This window comes from Lutra lutra, chromosome 5 (assembly GCF_902655055.1).
Source record: "Lutra lutra chromosome 5, mLutLut1.2, whole genome shotgun sequence".
Classification (NCBI taxonomy): Eukaryota; Metazoa; Chordata; class Mammalia; order Carnivora; family Mustelidae; genus Lutra; species Lutra lutra.
This window is the reverse complement of record NC_062282.1, coordinates 588,774-616,412: the sequence shown is the minus strand read 5'-3', so window position 1 is coordinate 616,412 and position 27,639 is coordinate 588,774. Positions and strand designations below refer to the sequence as shown.

General features: G+C 64.4%; 1 protein-coding gene across 5 annotated transcripts in view; it reads left to right on the top strand.

The window, feature by feature from the left end:
- SLC12A7 (solute carrier family 12 member 7) overlaps positions 1-22,406 on the top strand; it is a 67,393-nt gene extending 44,987 nt beyond the window's left edge. For 3 of the 5 annotated variants that reach the window (XM_047730943.1, XM_047730947.1, XM_047730946.1), the window contains exons 4-25: positions 687-833; positions 1,734-1,788; positions 2,730-2,860; positions 3,524-3,765; positions 4,512-4,723; positions 4,945-5,112; positions 5,612-5,710; positions 6,198-6,255; positions 6,647-6,821; positions 8,182-8,300; positions 8,576-8,674; positions 9,042-9,161; positions 9,803-9,907; positions 10,307-10,475; positions 12,421-12,616; positions 12,885-13,054; positions 13,172-13,303; positions 15,490-15,597; positions 16,588-16,766; positions 17,158-17,172; positions 19,630-19,763; positions 20,824-22,406. In XM_047730943.1, coding sequence (XP_047586899.1) covers positions 687-833; positions 1,734-1,788; positions 2,730-2,860; positions 3,524-3,765; positions 4,512-4,723; positions 4,945-5,112; positions 5,612-5,710; positions 6,198-6,255; positions 6,647-6,821; positions 8,182-8,300; positions 8,576-8,674; positions 9,042-9,161; positions 9,803-9,907; positions 10,307-10,475; positions 12,421-12,616; positions 12,885-13,054; positions 13,172-13,303; positions 15,490-15,597; positions 16,588-16,766; positions 17,158-17,172; positions 19,630-19,763; positions 20,824-20,915 — 2,925 coding nt within the window. In that variant the 3' untranslated portion in view covers positions 20,916-22,406. The remainder of the gene's footprint in view (positions 1-686; positions 834-1,733; positions 1,789-2,729; positions 2,861-3,523; positions 3,766-4,511; positions 4,724-4,944; positions 5,113-5,611; positions 5,711-6,197; positions 6,256-6,646; positions 6,822-8,181; positions 8,301-8,575; positions 8,675-9,041; positions 9,162-9,802; positions 9,908-10,306; positions 10,476-12,420; positions 12,617-12,884; positions 13,055-13,171; positions 13,304-15,489; positions 15,598-16,587; positions 16,767-17,157; positions 17,173-19,629; positions 19,764-20,823) is intronic. The other 2 variants (XM_047730944.1, XM_047730945.1) reach the window with 1 other exon arrangement.
- The last annotated feature ends 5,233 nt before the right edge of the window (positions 22,407-27,639 follow it).

Here is a 27,639-nt window from a genome sequence, read left to right as displayed (position 1 = left end):
ATCCCCAGTTGTGCCGATTTTGTTCACCTTCCCGTGGAGCATCATCTCGCCTTCTCTGGTGGCTCGTCGGCCCGGAGACCTTGGGTGTGCCCCCTGCCTGCGGTGTCTCGCCCGCTGCGGGGCAGGACAGGTTGGGACCCGGTGCCTTCTGCCCTCGTGCTGGCTTCTGGCCTGGTTGCCGCCCACCCAGCTGGTGTGCCGAGCCTTGGGACCTCCAGGATCTCAGAGGACACCCTGTTGGGCACCTCCCAGCACCGCGTCCCAAGTCCCCCAGCTCATGCAGCTGCATGTCCCGTCTGAACTCTCTCCCACGGGTTCAGGGTGCGGCAGACTCTGCAGGACTTGGCTCTGCGGGGCCCTTGATGCAGTTGGGGAGCAGCTGCCCGTCTTCCTCCTGCGTCAGTGGCCGCCTGGGCCTCTGCAGCCCTGAGCTGTTGTCCACTGGACAGGGCCTGGCTCGTCCTGCTCTCAGTTTCCCTGACGTGGCCGTGGGTGCCCTCATGGCACCCCGTCCCGCTCCCTGGCAGTGTCATGGTCTCAGGTCTTCCTGGAACCCACGCTCTGGAGGATTTCTCTCAAAGCCTCCCTTCGGGGTGGCCTGGCTCCCTCCCGTGCAGCCGGAGCGTGCCGCCCGCATCCCCAACCGCGGCCCCTGGGCTCCCGGGCACCGCTGTGATCTCTTCCAGAGCCCGCGCATGGGCACCTTCATCGGTGTCTACCTGCCGTGCCTGCAGAACATCCTGGGTGTGATCCTCTTCCTGCGGCTCACGTGGATCGTGGGCACGGCCGGCGTGCTCGAGTCCTTCCTCATCGTCTCCATGTGCTGCACCTGTGTGAGTCGCCGGAGACCCCGACCTGTGGCCCTGGCGCTCACGGCAACCCCCCCCCGCCAACCGCTCCTGGGTCGGCCATGGCTCCCACGCGTCCCGGGCTCTCCTGCCTTGCTCTCACTGTGGGGAGCGGACCTTGGCCCCTCTGGTCCCCCAGGCGTCCCCTGGAGGGCTCCAGCCCAAGGGTTTAGGCCCCACGGCCCGTCCCCCTGCGGCTTCACGGGTGGGGCCGTCTCAGTTGTGTCCCCTGGCAGTACTCTGGACATGTCTGGAGAAATTGCCATAAAACCAGAGAAAAGGCGGGGGAAAGACCAGGGACTTCTTGAGGGAGCAGGCACGCCCGCTCGGACCCCCGGCCAAGGCTGCACCCGGCAGGACCGCAGTGACCACTGAGGCCCTGAGCTTTCCCGAGGCCGTTCCTTCTGGCCCTTCGGTTGCAAACTGCCCACCGGCCTCTGGCGTGGCCACTTCCTGAGCCAGGCTGGGAGCTAGAGGCAGCCCCCAGGGGACAGCTCGGGGCGTTCTGTATCCATTGTCCAGAGCAGGTGCTCCGATGGGGTCCCCCATGCACCCCCAGGCAGAGGGCACTCAGATGGGGTCCCCCACGTACCCCACGGTGGGTAAGCATGCAGACAGGTTCCCCGTACCCCACAGCGCCCAGACACAATCCCCCGTACTTCACGGCGGACGGGTGCCCAGCCTTTCATTCCAGGTGGGGTCCCGAGTTAGGTACTCCTGGGTGTCCTGTAGGAGCTCAGCTTTGTCAGTTGAGGGGGAAAACAGGGGTAGCCCTGAGCGTCCTGGAGCCTGTCTTCCTGTCTGTGGGACAGCCTGTCTGTGATGGGGCCAGGTGTGGCCCCCAAAGTGGCCTCTCTTCTGAGAGGATCACCTGTGTCTTTGCAGACGATGCTGACTGCCATCTCCATGAGTGCCATCGCCACCAACGGTGTGGTCCCAGGTAAGGGTGCCAGGGCAGGCCGCGTGGGGTCCCGAGTTGAGCCCTGCTGGGGACCCAACCACAGGCCTCCGCTGAGGCGGCCGGCATTCTGCCCCAGAGGGCCCCAGTGTGCCCGTGCCCTCACCCGCCTGCTGGCCAGCCCAGAAAACAAACCTCCACATCTGGCGGGCAGAGGTACGGAGAGGCAGGCGAGCTGGGGACACCCTCAGCACAGCCAGCTCTCCTGGATGCCCCGTCCGCAGGGACCCTGCCTCCAGGCGGAGGTGCTCGTGGGTTCCTGGCTCTCAGCGGTGCCCGGACGCACCGAGAGCTGGTGCTTGGTGTCCTGGGTGTCTTCCCCAAGGGCACTGTGGGCCGTCTTAAGACCAAGGCGCACCCTTGTGCCCAGTGCCTGACTCCGCACTCAGAGCTGCTGTGACAGTGGGACTCTGCCCCTGTGGGGACGGTGCTTCCTTAGGAAATCTCGCATCAGCTCCGTGGTCGGAGACGCTTCCTGCTCCTGGTTCTGGAGTTAATTTCTCCCAGACCCTCGTTATTTAGAAACCAACCGAAGCGCCACCGCGGGTGGGGACAGCCTTCGGTCTGTGGGGAGCTGCCTTGGCCTCAGAGCCCTGGAGGCTCGGCTGCCTGTAGGGACCGCGGTGGCTTGGGTGAGTGGGAGCTGCAGGCCAGGACAGGGAGGGACTGTGCTGCACCTCCAGGTTCTGGGGAGGCCGCTGGTGTGGCCAGTGTGGATCCACAGTGGCCGTGTCCCCGTCCACTGGCTGAGCCACCTGGCCTTGGGGTCTGGGGTCGGCCGTGCTCTGGTGCAGACGGTGCCCAGCAGCCACAGACTTCGTGGCCTTTATGGGGCGAAGCGCACAGAACCGCGGTGTTGGGCTCAGCGCGGGCATCGCGGTAAAGCGGGCAATGCCAACCGCTGCTCCCTGTCCCGTTGGCAGCCGGTGGCTCGTACTACATGATATCACGGTCTTTGGGGCCTGAGTTCGGGGGCGCCGTGGGCCTCTGCTTCTACCTGGGCACGACCTTCGCCGGGGCCATGTATATTTTGGGGACCATTGAGATTTTTTTGGTAAGTTCTTGTTTTGGGTTGGTTTTCTGGACCCCGAGGAGTCCCTCCTGAGGCACACGGGCCCCCACAACCAGCCCCCTCACTCTGACACCTGCCTCCTTGGGCTCTCGGGGCCTGGCTGCATCCCTCTCTTGGTGCTGGGCCATGGATGATGGCAGTGACCCAAGGTCTGTCCCTTGGCTGCCTGACTGTCCGTGCTGGGCCATGGCTGGTGGCAGTGACCCAGGGCCCCCCAGCTACCCTTCGGTTCGGCCGCCAGGGCTCTTGCCAGGCCGACATCCGGGTGTGTGATGGGCTGCAGGCCCGAGTGGAGGGCCAGCCAGGAGACGGCTCCTCAGTGAGGAATCGGTCCGTCCTGTTGTGTGCACACAGTAGGGCCCCCCAGAGACAAGCTCACTCCCAGGTTGTTAGGTCGTGGTGGCCCCCGGCCTGCAAGGTGAGCTGAGGCTGCCCAGGGGCCGGCGTCCACAACACGGGCTGCAGGGGCAGCGTCTCTGAGCCTCCATGTCTGTCCGCTGTCCAGGGCCCGCTGTCAACGCGTCCAGGCGGGTGGGCCCACAGCAGGGGAGGGCCAGCCCTGCAGACAGGGGCACCGGCCCTGCGGGGCCACTGTCCAGGTGTGGGGGGTTGGCAGCCCTCCTTGACACCCTGCGTGCTCTGCAGACCTACATCTCCCCCAGCGCGGCCATCATCCAGGCGGAGACAGCGGAAGGCGAGGCCGCGGCCATGCTCCACAACATGCGTGTGTATGGGACGTGCACACTGGCGCTCATGGCCACGGTGGTCTTTGTGGGCGTCAAGTACGTCAATAAGCTGGCCCTGGTGTTCCTGGCCTGCGTGGTGCTGTCCATTCTCGCCATCTACGCCGGCGTCATCAAGACCGCCTTCGACCCGCCAGACATCCCGTGAGTCTGGGGCCTGGGCAGTGAGTTCTCCAGCCTCGCGTGTGCCTGTGACCATGTGGGCGGTCTGGGTGGCCGTGCTGGGGGTGCGGACGGCCCTGCTCTGGCCCAGCTCAGGGCTGAGCCGACAGGGTTCTTGTGTGGCTGTGCCGTTCTGCACAGGTGGGATGGGTCTGGTGACGGTCGAGGTCAATGGGGACTGCTGACCACAAGGGCATTCAGGCAGCCCTGAGCTCCTCGTGGGGTGGCCCATCCCCCTGTGCTCCCTGTACCCCGGCTTCCCTGGTTCTCCCAGGAACCCCCGTGGGTTCTTTTCTGTCTGTCCTCTGGATGTGGAGCCCGAGTCCCAAGGAAGGGGGCTAAGGTCACAGAACAGGGGAGCGGGCTGTGGTCTGTCTGGCACGTGGTCTGTCAGGCTGGCATGTGGGTCCCACACCCACAGGGCTGACGCTGCAGGGGCCTGGCCAGCTGGGTGGTGGTCAGTGCCGACCCCTCCCAGCTCCTTGTGCGGAGGGAGACGCCGGCATCAGACGCCCCAGCTTGTGCTGAGCTCTGCACCGCACTGGGCCGAGCCTAGAACGGGAGCAGGGTTGCGAGGGACCACCGGGGTCCTGCTGCGGCACCCGCCCCGCACAGCTCACGTGGCCTTCCTGGCGTCCAGGGTGGAGTGACAAGTGGCTTTGCTGCGCCCAACGCCAGTGGCCCGAGAAGGGCCCGTGCGCCCCCTCACGCCAGACTCCCCGCCTTAGGGTCTGTCTGCTGGGGAACCGTACCTTGTCCAGACGCGGCTTCGACGTGTGTGCCAAGTTCCACGCTGCTAACAACGGCACGGTGCCCACTGCCCTCTGGGGCCTCTTCTGCAACACCTCCATGCCCAACGCCACCTGCGACGAGTACTTCACCCAGAACAACCTCACGGAGATCCAGGGCATCCCTGGCGTGGCTAGTGGCGTCCTGCTGGGTGAGTGCCCCGGGGTTCCGCGTGGGGCCACAGGCAGCCGACCCTTCCTTCCTCAGGGTTTGCTGCCGGGCGCACACGGGGTTGTGGTAGGGATGATGGGGCTTGTCTGGTTCTTCTGGGACAGGTTGTGTCTCCTCCCGTTGGGTGGAAGCCCATGGGAGCTGGTCAGTCGTTCACCCCTGCTGCCTTCCAGAATCTTACCACTGGCCTGTTGCTTGCAGATAACCTGTGGAGCACGTATGCGGACAAGGGAGCGTTGGTGGAGAGGAAAGGCTCGCTGTCAGTGTCTGTGCCGGAGGAGAGCAGGACCAGTGGCCTGCCCTATGTCCTCACTGACATCATGACCTACTTCACCGTGCTGGTCGGCATCTACTTCCCCTCCGTGACTGGTGAGGCCCCGCCCTGTCCCCCTACGGTACACACCTGCCCCCATCCCATAGGCAGCGGGCCTTGGGGTCTCTGCTCCCTGCATGCTGATTGGGGTGTGGGAAGGAGCTTTGTCCTGAGCACCCCCCGTGGAGCAGTGTCACTCAAAGTCACAGACCGTGGTGGCTACACGTGGACCCTCGGGTTGTGCTTATGCGACAGTCGGCTGACCTTCTGGGACAACCCTTGGCGCGCACTGGTGCCTCACCCCCTCCGGGATGCCCTTCGGTGGCCTCCGCATGGCCTGGCGCCTGCAGCCGTCTGCGTGTCTGGCCTCTGCTGGGCCCTTTGGCTGCCGCCTGGGCTTCCCCTCCACGAGCCGGAACTCCGTGGCTCAGGGGCTGGGTGCGGGTCCCCGGTGCGTCTCTTCAGTCCCGCGGCACCCTCCCCGTGGGTCGTGGGCTTGGCGGGCAGCATTCGGCGGGTTTGTAGTCACCGTGGGCCCTTCGGCGGTTTCTGTAGGTATCATGGCGGGCTCGAACCGGTCTGGGGACCTCAGGGACGCCCAGAAGTCGATCCCCACAGGGACCATCCTGGCCATCGTGACGACGTCCTTCATCTGTATCCTCAGAGGGGCCGAGGTGCAGGTGCCCATGCTCTGCCCGCTGTCGCCCCAGGGTTGAGGAGCCAGCTGGCGTCTGCCTGCTGGAGGACAGTGAAGACGCCACGGGGACGCCACCCTCTCGGCTGGCTGCGCATGAGCTGTTCTCTCTAAATTGCGGGTAGCCCCCGTGTCATCAAAGCTGACATGTGGCGGTGACCTGTGACTGCAGGCATGGTGCGTGGGGCCGGTGTACAGTCACGGCGGTGGCATGCTGGCCACCACGCTCTGTCTCTGCTGGGCGCCCATGGCTGTGATGCCATGGACCGTGTACAGCCTGACCCACGGTAGTCAGGGTGGGACAGTGATGAAGTCACTCCGAGGGCTGTGGGGTCACAGCAGTGCGCTGGGCGGGGGCAGGAGGGGTGCAGGGCCGTTTTAGGCGCATCTGCAACCAGGACCTTGCGGATGACGTCGGGTCCGCCGTTTCCTTGACACCCGACACAGACCTGTCCTGCATCGTGCTCTTTGGGGCCTGCATTGAAGGCGTGGTCTTACGAGATAAGTATGTTGGTTTGCGTTTGCGGCTTCTGCAAGCTTTCGGGTCAGCATCTGTTTTCTCATAGACGATGATAGCGTTGACCTTGGGACCTCCCCCAGGATTTGAGGCTTTGAGGGGAGAGCAGGAAGCCCTGTGGCCCCTCTTGGGGGCTTCTGTTCAGCTCGTGGCGTGTGTCCTGTCCTGCTTCAGCCTGGAGCCGGGGAGCTCTCTCCCTGAGAGCGTGGGGCTGCTGCTGCCCCAGACAACAGGGCTGTGCCGGCGCCCATTCTCGGGAGTGACGTGGTTCCCTGCTCGTGAGAGAGGACGGTTAGGGTGGTAGTGCCTTCATTCTGGCTCAAAACGTGGGAAGACGTTTATGTTTTCAGCTGGTATCTGAAAGCCTGTCCGCCTGCAGGTTCGGGGAGGCCCTGCAGGGGAAGCTGGTCATCGGCATGCTGGCCTGGCCGTCCCCCTGGGTCATCGTCATCGGCTCCTTCTTCTCGACCTGCGGAGCTGGCCTGCAGAGCCTCACGGGGGCACCACGCCTGCTGCAAGCTATCGCCCGTGATGGCATCATCCCCTTCCTGCAGGTGAGCGGGGCAGCCGCCCAGAGAGCAGGGACCCGCAGGAAGGGGTGTGTCTCCGGGTCTTGAGTGTGTGTCCAGAGGTCGAGCTTCACGGTTAACAGACGGACCCGCACCCCCACTGCCGGCAGTCCTGCCCCAGGTGGTCACGGGCTGAGGGTGCAGGTGCGTGTGGGAGTGGGGCGGGGAATGGCCCCTCTCCCCCAGGGCTGTGGGAGCAACCCGGGGAGCCCCCACCTCCTGCAGGGCCAGCGTCCATCCTTTTGGGATGCGGTGTCCTCCCCCGAGGTCGGAGGCTTCTGGAATGAGCTCGAGGGGCTGATGACTTAGTGTCTTGGGGCCAGTGCCTCAGAGGCCACAGGCTAGGGCTCAGACAACACATGATTTGCTCACATTTTGGGAGCAGGAAGTTCCAGACACAGGTGTGGGCAGGGCAAGTTTGTCTTCGGTGTATAGACACCACCTGCCCCGAGTCTGCACCTGGCATTCCTGTGCTTCTGTCTCTGCCTTTTCTCACAAGGACGCCGGTCATCTGGGTTAGGGCTGCCCCGGCAGGCTGAGTCACTGTAAAGCTTACATCTGTAAACACAAGTCGAGTCCCTTTTGAGGGGCTGGGGCCGGGGTTTCTCTGTGAGGCTCTGGGGCACGGAAGGCCCCTTTGTCATCTGGGTGTGGGGCTGGTCTCCCTGCTCTGGGGTGCAGTCCTCACCTGCACTCCCGGGAAGGTTCCAGCGTACTCCGCAGCTCCCATCATGGGCTTGGGCGCAGACAAATTCACGTGCTGGCTGCCCCACGACCCTGGATCGGGCATTGCTGTCAGGAGTGAAGGTGGCAGTTGCGGTGTCCCTGGTGCCCCAGCCCCCGTGTTTGTTTCTGGGGTCCTTACATGTGTCTCTGCAGTGTGCTGTGCACGTCTCTCCCCAGAGCCCCCAGGCAGCAGGGACTGTGCTAGAAAAGCGTTGGAAGCTGGAGTCCTAGAGACAGGCGTGGCTTCCACGTGGTCCTGCCTGTGTAGCCATGGACGAAGGGTCCAGGCCCCTTGCAGGGGGGGCCTAATGGAGTTCTTCTGAGTACCTGTGCCATGGGGACCCTGCATCTCCCCCTGCGAGGCTGGCCTTAGGATGCCTGGGAAGCTGTCCTCCAGCACATGGAGGGGTCACCTTCACCCCCCACCTGAGCGCTGGGAAGCCTGGTGGTGGTTCTGGATGCTGGGTTTTCCTGTTGCCTGAGCTGGGGAGGATCCAGGAGGCTCCGTCCTGTCTGAGCCGCGCTGGGGCTGCACATGAGAGGCTGGGCTTCTGGAACGCGGGTGGTTGCTCCCGTGGCATCTGCCCCATGCCCGCAGCCCACCTGCTCTCTCCTGCAGGTGTTTGGCCACGGGAAGGCCAATGGGGAGCCCACGTGGGCCCTGCTGCTCACGGCTCTCATCTGCGAGACGGGCATCCTGATCGCCTCCCTGGACAGTGTGGCCCCCATCCTGTCCATGTGAGTGGCTGCGGGCACAGCAGGAGGTGCAAGGGGACGGGCCACGGAGATGGGGCTGCCGCTTGTCCAAGAGGAAGCGTATGCGGCCCTGCTCTGGGGAGAGTGGATGCACACGGTCATGGGAGCCACGTGACCCTCGTGGAACGGTGCCTTGGATGGGAGGGGGACAGGAGGGACTGTGCTGTAGTGGGAAGGGTGGGAAGACCACGTAGCTCCTGCAGGCTGGGACCGTGGGACCTGACCTGGCTTCTGTGGTCCTGGCGTTGGGCCTCCAGGTTTTTCCTCATGTGCTACATGTTCGTGAATCTGGCGTGCGCCGTGCAGACCCTGCTGCGAACGCCTAACTGGCGTCCACGTTTCAGATACTACCACTGGTGAGCACGCCCGCTGGCCACAGGGGCCCTGATGGTCTCTGTAGAACCGGCCACAGCCAAGCTGGGGAGGACCCAGGGCCCGGGTGGGTCACCCAGGCCCCTCAGGCATCCAGTGGGACATGGTCCCCGTTGGGGGCTCAGCCTCAGCACCTGTTACTGTGGGCTGCTCAGTCTCTGTGCCGCCAGGGTGCATGGCGGATGTGGGAAGCCTGCTGTGCGTTGTGGCCCGTGGGGTGCTCGAGCGCCCTGGGAAGGGGGGCGGGGGCACGTGGTCGCCGGTGTCACTGCTGCTGCCTTGTTGCAGCTGAGTGGAGTCCTCGTTCAGGGGTCCTGGGTGTGGCAGGCGAGCAACTGTGTGTCCTTACAGGGCGCTGTCCTTCCTGGGAATGAGCCTGTGCCTCGCGCTCATGTTCATTTGCTCATGGTACTACGCGCTCATCGCCATGCTCATCGCGGGCTGCATCTACAAGTACATCGAGTACCGTGGGTGAGCACCGTGGCCGGGGGCCGGGCTCCCTGCGGGGTGTCCGCGTGGGCTCTGCATCGCCTGGCGTGTGGGGGGTGTGGGGTGTCCCCATGGGGTCGGCATAGCCCGGGGGATTGGGGACCCTCACAGTGAGAGTCAGACCCCTGTCCCAGGGCCCAGCTGGGCTGCTCTGTCCAGCCGCATGCCTCTGTCCCAGCAGGCGAGACCCATATTGTTACTTTGAATCGATTCCTTGCGACTTGTGACACTTCTGAGAACTTCGAAATCCATCTGACGAGAGCAGTGACGTGTGATGGATTTCAGAATTTCCCAAAAGTGCACTGCATCCCAGAGCACATCCCAGCGCACCCAGTCCATCCCTGTGGCATTTCTCTGGGGGGTGGGGTCAGAGGGGTCCTGGCCACTGCCTGGAGGCCCCCTTCCAGCTCTTCCCAGGCTGGTCAAGGAGTGTCCGGATGTGACCACTCCTGGTGAGCCCAGGGCCACCGAGCCAGCTGCGCTTGTCAGTGTCCCCCGTGTCCACACAGACCCCACGCCGGCTGCTCCGGGAGGCTGCCCAGGAGGCCTGTGGTCCAATGAAGCTCTGGGCCCTGGCCCTGGGGTCCCTTCCCGAGTACCTCACTGCTGCTCCTTCCTCGCAGGGCCGAGAAGGAGTGGGGTGATGGCATCAGGGGGCTGTCACTAAACGCAGCCCACTATGCCCTGTTGCGTGTGGAGCACGGCCCCCCCCACACTAAGAACTGGAGGTGAGCACCCCAGCCTCCCCGACCGGCCTCACACCCTCTGAAGGCACGGAGTGTCGTCTCTAGTGTTACGCTTCAGAGACAAAAGCCATTGCTGCTGCTTTTTGGGGAGTGGTTATTTCGAGAGCTTCTAGCACCTTCCTTCACTTCACAGTGGTGGGCCGGGGCGTGGTCAGCGTGCCTCTGGGCACCAGGCCTGACCCAGGTAGTGTGGTGAGTGTGGCACGGGGTGAGTTGCCCTCCCTGGGGTCCTGCCAAGGAAGGGAGTAAGCATGTGGGCCGCCAGCCACGTGTCCGTGCTTCTGGGAGGACAGGGATGATCTCTGTGCTGAGAGGCGCCCGGAGGCTGGGCTGGCCTGTCCCCTGCTGGAGAGCGCGGGGTGACCGTCGCCTGTACCGCAGGCCCCAGGTGCTGGTCATGCTGAGCCTTGATGAGGAGCAGCGCGTGAAGCACCCCCGCCTCCTGTCGCTCACCGCCCAGCTCAAGGCCGGCAAGGGCCTGACCATCGTGGGCTCCGTGCTGGAGGGCACCTACCTGGACAAGCACGTGGAGGCCCAGAGGGCCGAGGAGGTGGGCAGGTGTAGCGGGGCCGGCCGGCTGGCAGGCAGCGTGGGGACGATGGGCAGGTGAGGGCGGCATCTGCTGCCTGCCCTGTGCAGGGAGGTCGGACCAGCAGGTTCTGTACGTCTGAGGCTCTATGCCCGTGAGCATGGCCTTGTGTGTTGGCCCACCGTCTGGTTTTGTGGAGGACCGTGGTTTCTGGGTTCGGTCAGGACTGCACTGAGACATGGGGTGGAGCGTCTGCAGGTTGGAGGCCCTGGCCCTGGAAACGTCCGCCCACCAGCCCGCTCCCCTGTGCCCCCCACAGCTCAGCCTGGGCTCTGTCCCCTGCTGGCCCGTGCTCCCCTCTCACCCGTGCAGGCGGCGCAGCTCAGTCTCTTGCTCTCAGGTGCGTCCCTGTCGCCGGATGGCGGAGCAGCCCCGTGTCGGGGTGGGCTGTGTCCACACGTCTGTGCATCCGAATCAGGCTGCAGCCAGAGGCTCCTTGGGTCCGAGCAGGGCGTGCAGGGCAGTGGTGTGTGACCTTCCTGGCGCCTTCCTCCGCCAGACAGCCAGCTCCTTGCTGTCACCAGCTTGTGGGTTCAGCCCGGGCCCGGGAGGCCACAGATGTGCTCGGTGCTGCTCCATGTCCCCGAAGCTCCAGCGTTCTCCACGGGACCCCAAGCCCGTGGGTTCTGGACTGGAGATTGCTGACCACAAGCTGTGGGTTCAGACGTTGTTGTCCTTGTGCTCTCCACACTGTCGTGTTTTTGGCGGGACAGCCACTCACTGGGTGCATTGGCTACGTGGATGGCCTCGTGCGTATGGCAACAAGCTCTGGCCCCAAGCCACCGCGGTGTGTGAGAGGCCATGGTGTTGGTTCGGAGCACGAGGGCCGCGGGGTCACCGGTCGCCGGCTGCAGCTCTCCCCGCACGGGGGCTGTTCTGGGCAACTGTGGGGGTGGGGGGTGTCCGCGGCCTGGGTCGCTTGTGGTGCGGCTGCATTCCCCGTCCGTTCCCCTTGTGAGACCAGGGACTGCCGTCCGTGCACACACACAGGTCCGGACTTCTCTGGTTTTGCCCACGAAATCGCGTTTCTCGCGGCATTGGCGGTGAGACACCGGTTTTCTCTGTGAGCACTGTGTGTGTTGGCGTCAGCTTCGCGGCCTGTCATGCGCGTGTCTGGGCTTCTGTGCCTCGAGGCCCCTGCGCTCGAGCTGGGAGGGTTTCTGGGGTCTCCGCGTTGTGAGCGGTCTGGTAAGTAGCCCGTGGACTCGTCTCGTTTGCTGCGGGATTGTTTGTAGGAGGATGTCGTGGGGTCAGTGGTGGCATGGACTCCCGGAGTCTGTGCCAGATTCCACTTTTCTGGTCCACCTGGCAGTCTACGTGAGCGTGTCTGAGGGACTGCTGTGGCCCCGCTCTGCCGTGTCTTAGTGGCTCGGCTCTGTCCCTACGCCAGGAGTCTAGAGAGCACATGTGAGGAGGTCCAGCTGGGTTTTACCCCAGATGTGCAGCCCCAGCGGGGGCCCAGATCCATGGTGTCCCTGAAGGGAGGGGAGCCCCGTCCGTGGGCGTGGTGGAGCAGTGGCTGTCTTGGGACAAGGACCCAGGCTTGCCACCTGGCCCGATTCCTGGACTGACCAGGAGCATCTCAGCTGGGTGGGGGGACCACATGGCATTCATCCTGCTGTATAAGTGGCAGCAGCTGGCCGGGCCTGACCTTGTCCCCCACCTTTCCCACCGTTGTTTGGTGTCCCTGCTCGCTGAGTGGGGGCTTCTCGGGGAAGGGCCGGGCTGGGTCCTGTTGGGATGTAGCCTCCGTGGAGCTGGCTCATGGGCCAGCCAACATGTGAGGAAGGGGGAGTTCGTCCCATCTCCCGGGGGCAGGAGCAAGGTGGCCTTCCGGAGGCTGGGGGCCATATGCGGTTGGCCCCCCAGTTTCCCGAGAAGGCACCGACCCAGCTTGTCTCCGCAGAACATCCGCTCTCTGATGGGCGTGGAGAAGACCAAGGGCTTCTGCCAGCTGGTGGTGTCCTCCAACCTGAGGGACGGCATGTCCCACTTGATCCAATCGGCCGGCCTGGGAGGCATGAAGCACAACACGGTGCTCATGGCCTGGCCCGAGTCCTGGAAGCAGGAGGACAACACTTTCTCCTGGAAGAACTTCGTGGGTGGGTACTGCACTCAGGCCCGTGGGCCACGTGGGGTCCCGTGGGAAAGCACCCCGTGGTTCGGTAGCCTCGCTGCCGGGTGGGCCAGCCCTGCGGTGTGGCGGATCCCAGGGGTCCCACCCCTCTCAGGCCAGTGGCACCATGGCCGGCCGGGGTGGGCTGCCTTCAGCGTGCGGCCAGTTGGGGCTTCACGGGGACCCCGTGGCCTTGCCTGCCTCCCGTGCCGGCCAGAGCCCGCAAGTCCATGGGGCGACCTGCTTGTCCACAGAAACCGTCCGAGACACCACGGCTGCCCAGCAGGCCCTGCTTGTGGCCAAAAACGTGGACCTGTTTCCACAAAACCAGGAGCGCTTCAGTGACGGGGACATCGACGTGTGGTGGGTCGTGCACGACGGGGGCCTCCTCATGCTGCTGCCCTTCCTGCTGCGGCAGCACAAGGTGGGCGGGGTCCCAGGGCAGCGTGGGGGCAGGACTGGTTGGGGGCGGGGTCTGTCGGGGGCGGGGCTCGCCAGCTGCTCAGCTGCCAGCCCCGCCCCTGCCCCGCCCCGCTCACAGGTGTGGAGGAAGTGCCGCATGCGCATCTTCACGGTGGCCCAGGTGGACGACAACAGCATCCAGATGAAGAAGGACCTTCAGGTGTTCCTGTACCACCTGAGGATCAGCGCGGAGGTGGAGGTGGTGGAGATGGTGAGGTGGTCTGCGGGGCTCCCTGAGGTTCTGCGCCCGCTGCCCTCTTGCGCCTGCCCGGGCCCCACGCTCCGTGGCTCCTCTGGGCTGCGGCCAGTTTGCGGAGCTGTGGCACATTGTGCAGACTGTGCCTTGGTTTACCCTGGCTGGGCTCAGGGCTGCCCTGGGCTGACGGGTTTAGAGCAGAGGGACGCACCCTCCTCAGTGTGTCCTGCGGGCAGCCGTGGCAGCCGTGGCAGCCAGCCCATCACAGGTCATGAACCTGTGGTCCAGGCTCTTGGTCTGCAAATTCCCAGTGTTCCGCCTGCAGACTGTGCCCTGGAGCGGGCCCCCTGGGGCAGGGGCGCGCTCTCCTGCCAGCAGTATCTCTCAGGGTGTCTTCCCCTGGTCACGTCCACGTGCACTCATGCGACCTCCCCACCTCAGGCCTTACACTGGACCATGTGGTGGTTCTGTTGCGCTGTGCTGCCGTGGTCTCCCTGGCGTCTTCGAGGTGGCTCCTGTGTTCCTCTGTCCCTTGCTGTCACTTTGCCAGCCCTTCCCGCCCGTGTTCAGTGTCTATGTGACTGGGTCCTGGGAGCTGGATAGGACCGAGATGGAGGCAGTCGGGTGGGTGTGGCAGGATCGCACCATGGGGCATGAACGCACGTGATTTCACAGTAACTGTAGTTCTTTTAACTTTTAAGACTTAAATTTTATTTATTTGAAAGACAGAGTTGGCGAGGGAGCACGGGCAGGGAGAAGAGGGAGAGGCAGACTCCCTGATCCCAGGACCCCGGGATCGGGACCCAAGCCGAAGGCAGACGCTTCACTGCAGCCCCCAGGCGCCCTGTAGTTGTGTTTTAAAGCTGCTGATTTCGCTCAGGGTCACAAGTTGTACTTGGTGCATAATTACTTGCCGCAGAAACCCGTGGCGCTGCTTGATTTCAGTCACAGTTACAAGTTTCGCTGGGAGTGGCGTTAAGGGACGCAGTGCCTCTATTTCGTGAGACTGGGCCACTGTCCTGCCGCACGTGGCCACACGTGCCTGTGAGAGCCGTGAGCAGACCGTGGCTGGAACCCCTCTCCAGGTCCTTCCACTGGGAGGTGGGCAGGGTCCCTGCGCTGCTTCTGGGCCAGCCTGCACCCCGTGCCCCGCGAGGGCCCAGGGCACCGTTCTCGGGAGGCAGGGAGCCCCGTGGTGAAGGGGAGGCCAGTGTCAAATGCCAGCCAGGGTCCCTAATGAGGGAGATGGCTTTGATCAGCATGACTTAGAAAAAGCCGTCCGAGCCAGGGCGTGTGGGCAGGAAGGGTTTGGGCTTATCGTTAACATCTGTTTCACAACGAGCAGAGTTCACAGATCTTGTAAGGAGCTCCAGGGGAGTCAGGGTCCATGGCTGTCTGGCCGGCAGAGTTGGTTTCCTGGGCCACAACCAGCCCCCGTGAATGTCCCCAGAGGTTGGCAATAGGTGGCTGCCCACGCCCATATCCCTTTCTAGAAAGCTGGTGCTGGAGCCAAAGTGTCAGAGGCAGGAGATGTTTATGCGGACGATGTCCCCCAACTATCTGGAAGACCCCAGAAAAGACTGAGTTCAGTAAGGGGGACTGATGCAGGAACGATGAGTCAGAGCCCCTCCCCTCACGTTTGTGGGACGGGAGCCAGATTGTGGGAGTGGTGGGTGGCCCTGCTGGACCGGAGCCCAGAGCCCCACAGAGGGTCTCAGGGCACTCCATGCTCTCAGGCCCGAGAGGGCAGAGGTGGTGCTTGCCCGACGCGGACCCCACCCGGGACAGGCGGGAGGACCCAGGGTCACCTGCCTAGCGTCAGGCCAGGGGCTGGAGAGGATCCTGGCCCTGTGGTCCCCGGGCACACCGAGCGCCAGGCACACCCTGTGCAGGCCATCGGTTGCCCTGTGCAAAAGACGGCGTCTGTACGTTGTGCCTCCTGCGTGCGGGATGGGGCGGGGTGCACACTTGGTGTGGGGCTCCCACGGGCCGTGGCGCACATCGGGAATAGGCGCAGGAGCAGACACAGTGCAGCTATGGTGGTCACCCACACACGCACCATTCAGGGGCCACTGGGGCTGAGGGCAGGTGCAGCCACGGACATGGACGGGGGCGGGGGACACCGGGCACAACCCGAACGGCCACGGAAGCGCTCGGCAGCCTGAGCACGTGATCGCGTGTGCTCTTCCCCCACTGCCCAGGTTGAAAGCGACATTTCGGCGTTCACGTACGAGAAGACGCTGTTGATGGAGCAGCGGTCCCAGATGCTGAAGCAGATGCAGCTGTCTAAGACAGAGCAGGAGAGAGAGGTGCGCACGCAGAGTGTGGGCGGGTGCCTGGCCCCCCACGCACGCACAGCGGTGACAGCCCCCCTGAGCCGCGTCTTTGGGAGTGTCCAGCTGCACCGCATAGGCCTGACCTGCAGGACCAGGTCTTGGCGATCACAGGAACCGTCTGTCCACACGCCTGGTTTTCTGAATGTCTGGGAGGCTCCGTTCTGCCCCTGCTACCTCTCACACCCAGGCTAGGGTCGGGGCCCCTGTCCACTCACACGGGTCTGCCCGGAGCCAGTGTCCTCTGGCCATCCCAGCTCTGCTCCTTCCCGAACCGCAGTGGCCCCCACCGGGCCTCCCTCCTCCCTCCTGTCCCTCGTCTGGCCGGGAGCCACGGTGAGCCCGAGAGCCAGCCTGCTAAGCCTCTTCCGTGCGCCATCCTGGACCTCCCTTACGTCACCCTGCGGTTTCTTTGTCCTGGTTCCTGTCATCCCCTTGGCCCCAACCCCCTCAGCGCACCTCTGGGTCGTGGTCTTGTTTGAACATGGCCTATCCAGCCTGTCCTGGCGATGCCAACGTCCTCATCCCGCACCTGCCCCACCCGAGACCGGGGCTCCCTGACTTTCTCTGTGCTGTTGACGAGTGAGGGGGTGGGTGGTGGGGGCGATGGGAGGTGGGTGGACGGAAAAACGGGGAACAAAGGACCGAGAGACAGATGGACAGATCAGGTGGGCTGTGTGTGTGGTGCTGTATAAAGTACAGACTTCAGGTGCAAATGTTCCCTCGTGTTGTCATGGAGGCGTGGGCCATTCTCAGTGGCCTTCAGAGCCGGGGCAGGAAGAGGGCTGAGTTTGGTGTGGATGCCCAGGAGGAGGGGGACCAGCTGGGGCTGGAGTGGCATCGTGACCCCTGCGAGGGAGGGCTGGTCCCTGGGTCCTGGCATCTCATCCTCCTGTGTCTTGGGAGTGAGTTAGAGCGAGGAGGTCACAGAATGGGTCCTGTCACCGTGCCCTGCTCTCCCGCCAGGCTCAGCTCATCCATGACAGGAACACCGCATCCCATTCCGTGGTGGTCACCAGAACCCAGGCCCCGTCCACCCCAGACAAGGTGCAGATGACCTGGACCAAGGAGAAGCTGATTGCGGAAAAGTACAAGAACAAGGAGCCGGGCGTTTCCGGGTTCAAGGACCTCTTCAGCCTGAAGCCGTGAGTGTTGGCCCACGGGCCCTGGGGGCTGGGGAGGAGAGGGTTCATGGTTCAGGGTTACTGGCTGCAGGCACTCCTGGGGACAGCAGTCACGGGGATTCCGGCGTCTGTCTCTGCCGGGTCCCAGCAGCTGGCGGTCAGCGCTCATGGGGGCTGGGGACTCCCAGCTGTGACCCCGCCGTCTGTGCAGCCTGCCCATGGGGGCCAGAGTTCAGCCTGTGGCGTGGGGCCAGGCACCCCCAGGGCTGGCATAGGTCAGGGGGTCAGGCCCCCTCATGGAGAAGGACCAGGAGGGCTCGGGGAGGGTAGCGGGGATGTGCCCAGTGTTCACAAGCGTTCTTCACGTTCAGTCCCGAAATAACTCGTTCTTTGTGTTTTCTCTCCTGCCTAGAGAATGGGGAAGCCTGTAAGTGCTCTCATTTATTTAGGGTGCTTCTCAGACCTGCTCCCTCGCATGCTTGCCCCACGTGGCTCTTGTGAAGCGTGTGTGCACGTGTGTGCAGCTATGTGTGCACGTGTGTGTGTGCAGCCGTGTGCGCGTGTGTGCACGTGCCTGGGGCGGAGTTGGGCCGCTGCTGGCTCCCGACTGTCCCGACGGCTCAGGGCACAGCCAGGCTCCATGCTTCCAGGCACAGACGGTGCCGTGGGGAAGGCGGGTCCTGAGCTGGCAGCAGAGCAGAGAGGAGTGGGCGCACTCGGCGGCTCCGTCCGCATCTGGGGGGCTGAGTGTCCCCGGGGCTAGAGCATGTGGGTAGTCTCTCCGCTCTGGGGGGTGCAGAACCTCCTGCTCCTGGCCCTGGGTCCTCTTCACCCAGGAAGCTGCTGGCGGGGTGTGAGGAGGGGCGTGGGCGGACCGCGTGCATGCTATAGTGCTGGGGGGCAGCTGGGTGGGCAGGTGGGGGACCTCCCTGAGGCTGCTGTGCCCCCTGCCCCCCAGCGCCTGCGAGTGTGTCCCCTGTGGAGGGGCGGCGGGTGGCTGCCCTTCTTCTGTAGCCCTTGGAGCCCCCGTGGAGCACGCACCCCGGAGATGGGCGCACGTGGGCGTGGAGGGTGTGAAGCCGTGCGTGTGGCGGGATCTGCAGGGCAGGCGGGTGCACGGTTCCCCGTCTGCTCTGGTCGCCTGCAAACCAGGCACGCTCCCTGCGTGAACTCTCAAGAAAACAAAAGCACGGAGACGCAGGGATAGGGTTTCTTCCCCAGAACACCGTGTGAGTGGTGGGCCTGCTGATGCCGTCGCCGGGGTCCGTGGGGGCTCCCGGTTGAGGGCTCGGCCCGGGGAAGCTGCAGGAGGAGCGGAGGTTGGCCTGTAGGTGGCACGGGACTGACGGGCGGGGGTGGTTGGCTGTGCTCTGGGGCCTCTGTCCACACAGCTGCTTGTGTGATACGGTCCCTGCTGTGCCGGCACATGGCCGGCAGCCCCCGCTCGGCCCCAGGCAGCCCACCACCCCCAGAGTCCACTTGGAGGCTGTTTCGAAAGTGCTTCGGTGCCACATTCAGTGCGAGGGTGACGGTCCCCTTCCTTGGTGCTTTCTCGGCCAGCTGCTGGGAGCAGAAGCAGGTTTCTGCTGGCTTCCTAGAAGCACGGGGGCCATGCTGGCCATCTCCGCACCCCTGTGACCTCAACAGGGCACGTCATCCTGGAGCCAAGGGCCCTTCCAGCCAGACCCAAACCCCTGATTTTAAGATTATATGTGTTCTCAGACTTTTAGCCGTAAGGGATTCTTCGATATCACAGATGCTCATTTCTGGAGTGGCTCTTGTCCCCAAACACTGGTAATTGTGGTCTGTCCAGGCAGCTAACTCGTGGTTCTTGTGATGGAAGGTCCCTGATTGTGCCATGGACAGGTCCCCAGTCTATAATTTTATCAGGAGAAACTAGACAGAGGGGGTCCAGCTCCCTGTTTTCCTCCTGGGAACTGGTGGTTGTGATGGGGTGTGTTTGGCTGAGCCGGTGACAGGGTGTGGCCTCCCTGACGAACACTATGCAGTGGCCTCTGTCTGTCCGCCCGTCTAGGGTGCAGTGACCTGCTCTCGGCAGGGCTGCCCGCGGATCCCTTCGTGCGGCTCACCGGGAACTGGTGGAATTTCCAGGGTTTTCCAGCTCAGGGGGCGGTGGACATCTTGGAGGCAGTCGGCCCTCCATGGCAGCATCTCCTGAGTGCTTCCTGGGACATGCTCAGTACCGCGGGGACCCGTGGCTGCATGGTGCACGTGGGATAGATGAGGACGAGGCCCCCTGGGTGCCTGAGCGCCAGGGAGTGCGGGCAGCGGTCAGGAGTCTGCCCGGCATGCTTGGAGGACTATTGGCGGAAGCCTGTGACAAGGGGTTAGAAGAGTTTGTCCATCCATCCTCTGCCGAGGGCAGTAGTGTCCAGGCGGCCAAGACCCGGTGTGGACTCTCTTGGCTTCATTTCTGACCGAAATCCCTGGCCTGGGTGCCGGATGCCTGGGCTGCTTCTGCATGGCGTCTCGGGGGTCCCCGGGGACTCCCGCCCCTGTTGGGACCAGTGAGAAGCCCCGTGTGCTCCGCTGGGGGGCTTACTTAGCTCAAGGCCACATGCGCGGCAGGGCTGGGCCTGGCCTTCTGGCTGGGGTGCATGAGTGAGAGCCTTTCATGCCCAGCAACGCGCAGTGTCCGCTGGACACACGTAGATGCAGAAGCTTGGGGTTTTAGTGATGCCCCCCACCCCAGAACGTTGAGAGACTGGAGCACTCTCATGGGCGGGTGACATCTGGTCGGGGCTTCCTAGCCTCACACATGGAGGCTCCTCCCCCGTGGGTCTTTGTGGGGAGCTTACCCCACTTGACTCCTGCTGTGTTTCCCCGGGGCTGGGCTGGAGCCCTGGGTGACCCTCTCCCACAGGAACCAGTCCAATGTCCGGAGAATGCACACGGCCGTGAAGCTCAACGGGGTCGTCCTCAGCAGGTCCCGGGGTGCGCAGCTGGTCCTGCTCAACATGCCGGGGCCCCCCCGGAACCGTCAGGGGGACGAGAACTGTATCCTTTGTGCTACAGCCCGCTCCCCGGGGATGGGTGGGGCATGTGGGGCACGGCTTCTCTTGCTCGAGGGTTCTTGGGGTGGGGGTAGGGGTAGGGGGCCCAGAACTTCCACCCCTGGGCTGGACCTGCGACCTCGGAGTCATGGGGCCAGACTGGCCCCCCATCCCCGGTCTGGGTACCAGAAAGCAGCATCTGGGGGCCCTAGGTGAATGGTTCTTGATTGGTTTCAAGTGTCTATAATTGGGGGGTGTCCTGGGCCACTCAGACCCTCAGTAGAGACCCTGGGACACACAGGGCCTCAGACCACGAGTGAGCAAAACGCAGACACAGAGCCCCGGCCCCGAAATGCCCACCATGGGGCCCATCACCACATCCCTGACCCTGGACCGGACCCGCCACGGCACAGTGAGGACCTCTGGTCCTGGGACAGGTTCGGTGCTGGCTTCAAGCTCCTGTCTGGTTGGCTCCCTTGCTGGATATCGTCCTTGAGATGTGGAGCCCCACGTCCCGTTTGTCCTAGACAAGCCACAGTATACGTGGTTCCCCAGCCCCCAGCCCCTCTCAGCTGGGGTGCCTCCCGGTTGGGTGGAGGCTGCCAGGCCTGACCTTGGAGGTCACAGGTTGGCTCTACCCGGAGCTGGGCTCACGCCCTTAACTGTGTGTCCTTCGGGGTAATGCCCCTGCCCTCCCCTCTGACCATGGGAGGCAGGGGAGGGGGCCAGCAGGTGGCTCCTGGGCTGCGAGCCTTGATCTGACCACAAGCTGGAGGACTCTGTGCCTGTGCCTAGTGGGTGACACACTGGGACTGGCGGGCCGTGGGTTCTTGGCAGGCTCTTTTGTCTGCTTCCAGGGCCCCGGGTGCGAGCGGCCTCCCATTCCCATTTGGGCGGGCGGGGGAGCTGCTGACCCTGAGCATCTGTGGGGCGCCTGGCTGTGGCCCGTGGTGGGCAGGGTTGGCGTCACAGCCTGCATGCGGGGCCGTCTTCCCGTGTGCGGATCTCTCTGCCGGGGAGTACCATTGGCACAGCCAGCTGTGTCCTTGACTCAGTCACCCCAGATATGGAGTTCCTCGAGGTCCTGACCGAGGGGCTTGACAGGGTCCTTCTGGTCCGGGGCAGTGGCCGGGAGGTGGTCACCATCTACTCCTGACACTCAGCCCACCCAAGAGCACACTGGGCAGGCTGGGGATCGTGCCACATGTGGCTTCCTACAGAAGTTCCCAGAATAGCCCCACAGCTCTGCTCCCTAGGCCAAGAGCCAGCACGCAGCTGCAAAGATTTCCTCGTGTGGAGGGGAGGCGTGGATGCCCTCAGCATGTCATGTGCCCCCGAGGGAGGCTCGTGATGACGTGGGACAAGACCAGTAGCACTGGCCACACACTCAGACTGTGGGTTCCAAAAGTGGTTTCTGTGGCCAGACCTACCCGGTTGCCATGGTTATTTTTAAGTTCTGCCCCACCCAGGACACTCCCGAGAAACCCCGCTCAGACTTAGGGTCGTCTTGTGCCTCAGGTCTATTCAGGAAGGTGGCCGAGGGCCTCAGTCCCTCGGTCAGCCTCCTCAGCGCCTGTCCCTATGAGTGCCCGTGTTCCTGTAAGTTACGGCCGAGGAGAGCTGTCCGTCCGGGCTCAGCTAGGTGGCCTTGCTCAGCATGCCTGCCCAGTGCTGGAACTTCTGCAGGAGGACGCGGGTGGTCATCATGAGTGGGCATGTTCTGGGAGTTCCGGCTCCAGGAAGCTGCCTGACGGACAGAGGCCCAGGCTGGGTTTGCAGCTGGGGCGTGAGCCACATCCTGCACAGGCGACCAGGCCCGGCTTCTGCGTGTTCACCCCATGGCTCCCCGACTGGCATGCACACGCCCATCATCCTCCATCGCCACGCACCAGGCTCCACGGAGGGGCTGCGGGGCCACGTGAGGTCCTGGGGGACTGGGGCCGGAGCCCGCGTGCCTGTCCCCTCTGGCCAGCACACAGGATGGTGACAGCCACGCGCAGGGCACTGGGGGCTATTGGGATGGTCTGAGGCTGTCGTGGTCATTGTGCCCGGGCCTCACTGCGTGGTGTACTTATTTATGAAAGCACCTCGGGGCTCTCCAGTGATAATTCGGGGTGCCGTAAAGAGACCAGTTCTGTGAACAAGCCCATGGCTTCGTCCTGGGCTCTTCCTGGCTTTCTTGGACCCCCAGGGAAGTCAGCCAGGTCTGTAGATTCCGGGTTGTGTGGAGGCTAAGTGTGTGTCCAGACGCTTTGAGGCGCCTTTGGGTGGCACGGAGTGTCCACATCGCGTCAGAGTGACCATGGCTAGAGCGTGTGCCAAACCAACACACCGGGCTCTGGGTGTCCATACTCTTCCCTGCCGTGGGTCTGCACCGGGGTCAGTGGCGAAACCCATCTCCCTGGCCCTCGGTTCCCCTCGTGTGTCGGGGGTGGAGGCATGGCCCTGGGACCCCCGGGACCCCTACCCTGTACCCATGACCTAAACCTTGTGTGGCTGTGGGGGTGGGGGCTCAGCCGCATGCACCCCTGTCCACACTGAGCCTCGAGGAAGCCTGTGGGCCGCTGGTCAGGGCCCCATGGGGTTCTGTAGCTGCCTTGGTTTTGTATGATTTTGTTGTTAGAAGAATAAATGGTACAAAACCTGAGCTGGTGGACGGGTCTCGTGTAGATGGGCCGGCGGGGACAGCGCCTGGGTCCCTGGTTTGCAGGTGTTCCAGTCTGACCACAGCTGTCTCAGGTTGCGTCGCTGGTGCAAAAGGAGGGAAGGGCTTGGGTCCGCGGGAAAGTCCGAGAACTTAGATGTTCAGCGTGAGAATGGGATGCAGCCACGTGCCAAGGTCGTACCTCCTAGAAGGGTGGGCTCCGTGGGCAACACCTGGCACTGGAGGGGACCCCTTGTTCCAGTGTCCAGGCCCAGGCTTGAGTGCTTACCACGCTATCCCGGAGCCCACCGTCGTGGCTGGGGGCGTGTGCAGGCGCCGCTGTTCCTAAACCATGAGACCAGCCCGACCCCACCTTCCCGTTCCCAGAGCCGCAGCCGGGAGACCTGGTGTCCCCACGTGTTCACAGCAGCCAAAACGTGCAGACGCCTGGCATCAGCCCTTGGTGAGGGGGAAGCCACGGGGTCTGTGCACTCCAGGGAACTAAGTTCTAGCTGCCTCAAGGATGTGGGGTCACGCAGAACGAGACCATCAGGGCACACGTCCTAGGCTAACGTTTACGCGTGATGCCCACCTGAATGGACGGGGCCAGGAGCGAGCTGGTGACTGCCCCTGGGTGGGGCACGTGGGCGCAGTGGGGACCCGTGACTGCAGGCACGGGGCTGCTTAGGGGGTGACGTAGGTGTGCCATGGGGGTGTGTGAAATCTGCATGTTCCAAACAACTAAGGAGCTGGGCACCCTGGGGAGTGACCCTCCCTCAGTCCCACTGGGAGGCTTGGCCTTTGTGGCTGGGGACCCAGATGTCACAGGCACGGAGACGGCGGGATTGGGGGGATGCTGGTGGAGATGCAGGGGGAAGGACCTGGAAGAATCCGGGGGTCATGACTCTGCCTCCAGTGCCCAGTGCCCTCGGGGCAGTTCTGTAGCTGCGGGAGTCTGGACAGTGTGGGCAGCAGAGCAGAGGGACCGCCCTGGGGCTTCAGACGGCGTGTGACAGCGCCTCAGAGAAGTGGGCAAGCCCTGTCACTGGCAAGAGGGACTCCAGCCCCCACGAGCTGGAGTGGCCGTTGTGCCCTGAAGTTGTGACCGAGACGCTTCTGCACAGCTGTGAAGCCTCAGTCTTCTGTCCATGGCCCGGGGAGGCAGCCTCAGCCACACTTCCCTGGGTGTGGGGAAGCTGGGACACATGGCGGAGGAGAGAGAGGGTCAGATTCTCTAGGCACAGGCAGGGGCAGGTGCAAAGGCCCTGAGCAGGCCCGGCCTGAGGTGGGAGGGGCTCCGAGGCGGGACGCACCGGGCAGCAGGAAGCCGTGCCTGCGGTGTGGACGTTGGAGGCTGTGGTGCCCACTGCAGGAGGCAGGGGCCCTACTGGAAACCGGTCAGGTCAGGGCACAACAGGGCAGGGAGGGGCTAGACTTCAGCATGGGGCAGGGCCTCTGGGCCTTGGGCCCTTGCTGCAGGCTCTCCCCTCTGACCTGTGGTCCCAGGCGGGACGGGAGGGACGGGAGGCCAGGGCAGGTTGGGGGACGCTGGCCTGCACGGTGGATGTGGCCCAGCCAGTGGCACTGGAAACGTGGCCGTGTTCACGGGGCGGGGGTGGTAAGGAGAGGGCTGTGTGCTGCTGGTTTCCAGCGCTCCTCCCAGGCGGAGACGGTCACAGCGGAGCATGTGTCCTCAGTGGAGACCATGAGGTCACCGGCCCACATGAACTCAGGATGCACGCCCCAGGCGGACAGGCGTCCTCTCCTGGCAGGACTGGGCTGGGTGGCACCGCTTGCCTGGGGTATCACCCATGCCTGGCACTTCTGGGGCCCCCTCCTCCCCGGGCCAGACCCTGCATGTGGTCCTTGCTGGCCCCGTGCCTCGGCTCCTGTGCCCAGGCGCTGGGGTCCGGCCCTGCCACTGCCTCTCCTGGGGCAGCTGGGGGCCAGGCAGTCCCCACGCTTTCACCAGGACCTTAACAGGCGTTCAGGGCATGAGACGGCTCCTCTGGCTTTTCTTTGCGGTTTCCCCCCCGCTGCGGTGACCTCCGCTGCCCCGAGGGAGGGGCAGGGGTGAAGGTGAGAGGAACAGGAGCCAAGAGGTCCCAGTCTGCCCCCGTGGTCGCTGACGGGTGGGTGGGGTCACGTGGCTGGGAGGCCTGTCTGCTCTGGGGCTGCTTGGTGGGTGGTCTCCAGCGGCCCTGCCTGCCGCAGGGGGTCTGTCCCGAGAGAGGGGCCCTGGCAGGCGTGGTGGGCGGTGTGGATCTCCGTTCCGGGAGGCACACCCGTGTGAACCCCCCGTGGGCGCATGCATGCCCCTGAACGTACGCCCAGGAGAGGAGCCGCTAGGTGTTGGCGCCCACTCACGCTTCTAGGTGTCTCCTGGCGCTCGCACCCGTGCACGCCCACCCGCCAGCCCCCTGGGGCCTCCTGCACGTGCCGTGTTCGCCGGAGGGATCCGGTTTTGGTCAGGCGTCCGTTTCTCCGTGGGGACCCAGTTGTCCCATCACCGTGTGGGGAAAGATACGGCCCAACCTCCATAGGGCCTCAAATTCAGTGGCTGTACTTAGGGGCTGTGTCGGGCCTCCTGCCCCTCTCCGGGACTCGCTTTGCCTGGCCTCAGTGCACCACGTTCATTGCCATGGCTGCGGCATGTCCCGGCGGGCCGGGCCTTCACCGTGCTGAGCGTGTTCTCACCCCTTAGCACTCCCGTGCATTTTAGGATCAGAAATCTGGCTGCGCGCGTACCCGGGACTGAGTTACGGTCTCGAGCCACCTGCGTTGACCCTCCCACGCACACGCCACGCCCCTCCACTTCCATCTTTCCCAGATGAGTCCCGATGGAGTCACGGTGCCGGTGCCGAGATCCTGTCCATCTAGGCGTTTGGCATCTGGGGGTTGGTGTAAGTGGTCTCGTGTTAGTGTTCCGCAGAGAAACAGACGCTGTAGCCCACGGAGATGCAGGAGCTGGGTCCCGTGACCTCCGAGGCCGGAGTCCTGAGATCCTGGAGCTCTGGGGTGCGTGGGAGTAGCCGGGACGCCGCTCAAGCTGAATCGGTCCTTCCTCGGCCTTTTTGTTCCATTCTGGGCCGGATGGGTCAGGTGGTGCCTGTGCACGGGGAGAGCTGCCGGGTCAGAAGCACCTGCATAGACGACGCCAGCCCAAACTCTGGTGCTCCCAGGCAGAAGGTGTGGGGAGGGTCTTGGGTGTCCAGTGGGGACTGTCACGCGCCGTGTGCAGAGTCTCTCCGGTGGTTCTGAGTCGTGGTTCTGGACCAATGACATCGAGGTTCCTGGGAGTTTGTCAGGGACGCCGGTCACAGCCTGGCCATGACCCCAGGTCTTGGGGATAAGGTGTGCTGTGGGGACTGGCCTGTCCACGGTGCTCCTCCCTGGGCAGAGGCTGCCCTCTCCAGGTCCTGTCCTCAGCCCCAGCGCGGGCACCGCCAACATCTGAGGACGCCACAGGAAGCGAGAGGCTCCTTCCCAGCTGCCTCCTGGGGCAGCGCCGCCCTCCCCTCCCCCCGGCTGTCCGGGAGACCGTCCTGCATCTAGGGCTCATCCCGGGCGGTCCCTCTGCCTTCCCCAGGTGCCTGCCCCTACCCTCCTCTTGTGCTCCGAGACCCCTTCTTCCTAAAACCACAGCTCTTCTCCAGAACCTCTGGCCGAAACCCCCACCCAGAGCCCCACACCCTTCCTGACACTCCAGGCCCGCGTCCACCCGCCCCTGCCCACAGCCCCAACTTGGGACCCTCAGCCTGTGCCCGGCACTGCCCGCCCTCCCAGCTCTGCGGGACGGGGGCACCTGTGTTCCCAAACCCCCTGGGGCAGGGCAGGCGAGACACCCTGACTCCCACCTGCACGCCCGAGCAGCGCCTGCGCCTCCCACCTTCCCTGGATCCCTGGGCCCATCCTCCCCGTCCTCCTAGCCTCTGGGGGCCCTTCCCACGGCAGCCCACACAGGGGCCAGAGGGGGCTTGGCTCGGAGCGTGGCTTCTCGCAGGCACGCGCTGTGGGGCCCTCGTTCCCTTACTCTCCGGGGCCCTCTGGGCTCCCCCTGTGTGTGGTGAGGTGTCTGGGACCGAGGACAAGGCGTGTGGCCTCGAAGCTCGCAGGCTGGTATCCGGGAACAGATGGAACGAGCTTCCGCAGCAGGGGTTAGCCTGGCTGCTGCCGCGGACACGTGTCTCCCCAAGTGAGGAGACATGCATGGGTGTGGAACAGGAAGGCGGAAACAGGATGGTCTCCCAGGGGTGGGGGAGCGGTGGGGGGGTCTCCCAGGGACGGGGCCTGGTGTGGGGCGAGGGGGTGTGGAGGCCCTGGGGAAGACAGCAGATACTCAGAAATCCCGAGGACTTCTGGAAGAGCCCGGCCCAGGATGTCAGGAGGAGGGGCCCGTGGCAGGTGCCACTCCTCTGCAGCCGGGGTCTCGTGATGCGAAGCCTCGGTGTGTGCGGCCTCAGATGTGGCGCCCAGTGTCCCCTTGCCATGAGCCCAGTTTGGGGCTTGGGTGTTGGGTGTTGGGGCTTCTTGTGTGCTTCTGCTGCACAGCGCGGGGAACACTCATCCCTCAGTACGGAGTGTGCAAGTGCCTGTGCGCGTGCGGAGGGGCCGACACCCGTGGGGCGGCCTGCTCAGCACACGGCGGCACAGGGGACCAGACGCGTTGGACGACCTGTTGGGGCACAGGCACGACACAGCACAGAACGTGTTTGCATAAGCCCGGGGTGGGGGGCTCACGCGTCAGCTCTTCCCCATGAGGGCTCCAGAAGTGTCCACACACAGACCCACCCATTGCCGGCCGTCAATGTGACCCCTGGAACACGGAAGCAGCCACTGCCCGTGCTCCAGGGCTCCCTGCGGGTCCCCACCGGTCTGCTGCCCCTCTCCTCCGCCTCAGAGCAAACCCCATCGTCCCAAAGGGGAGCTTCACCGAGGCTGTGCCCAAGCATCTCCATGTCCGTGTCTGTGTCCCCCAAGATGAGAAGACTGTGTGCTGTCACGTCTGTGTCCCCGAAGATGCCAGGGGCATCCCATGGGCCCTCAGCCCCGCTCCGCTGCCTCCCGCCACGTTTCCTGACAGTTCCCTGCCCCACAGGGCCACCCTCCTTCCATCCGTCAGGGTGTGGGGGCCGCGTGGCGTCTGAACTCAAGGGGACAGCTGCCCGGAGCCCAGCTCCTCTGACCTCTGTGATAGTGAATAAATCACGGGGAGGGCTGCCGAACAGGGACCCCT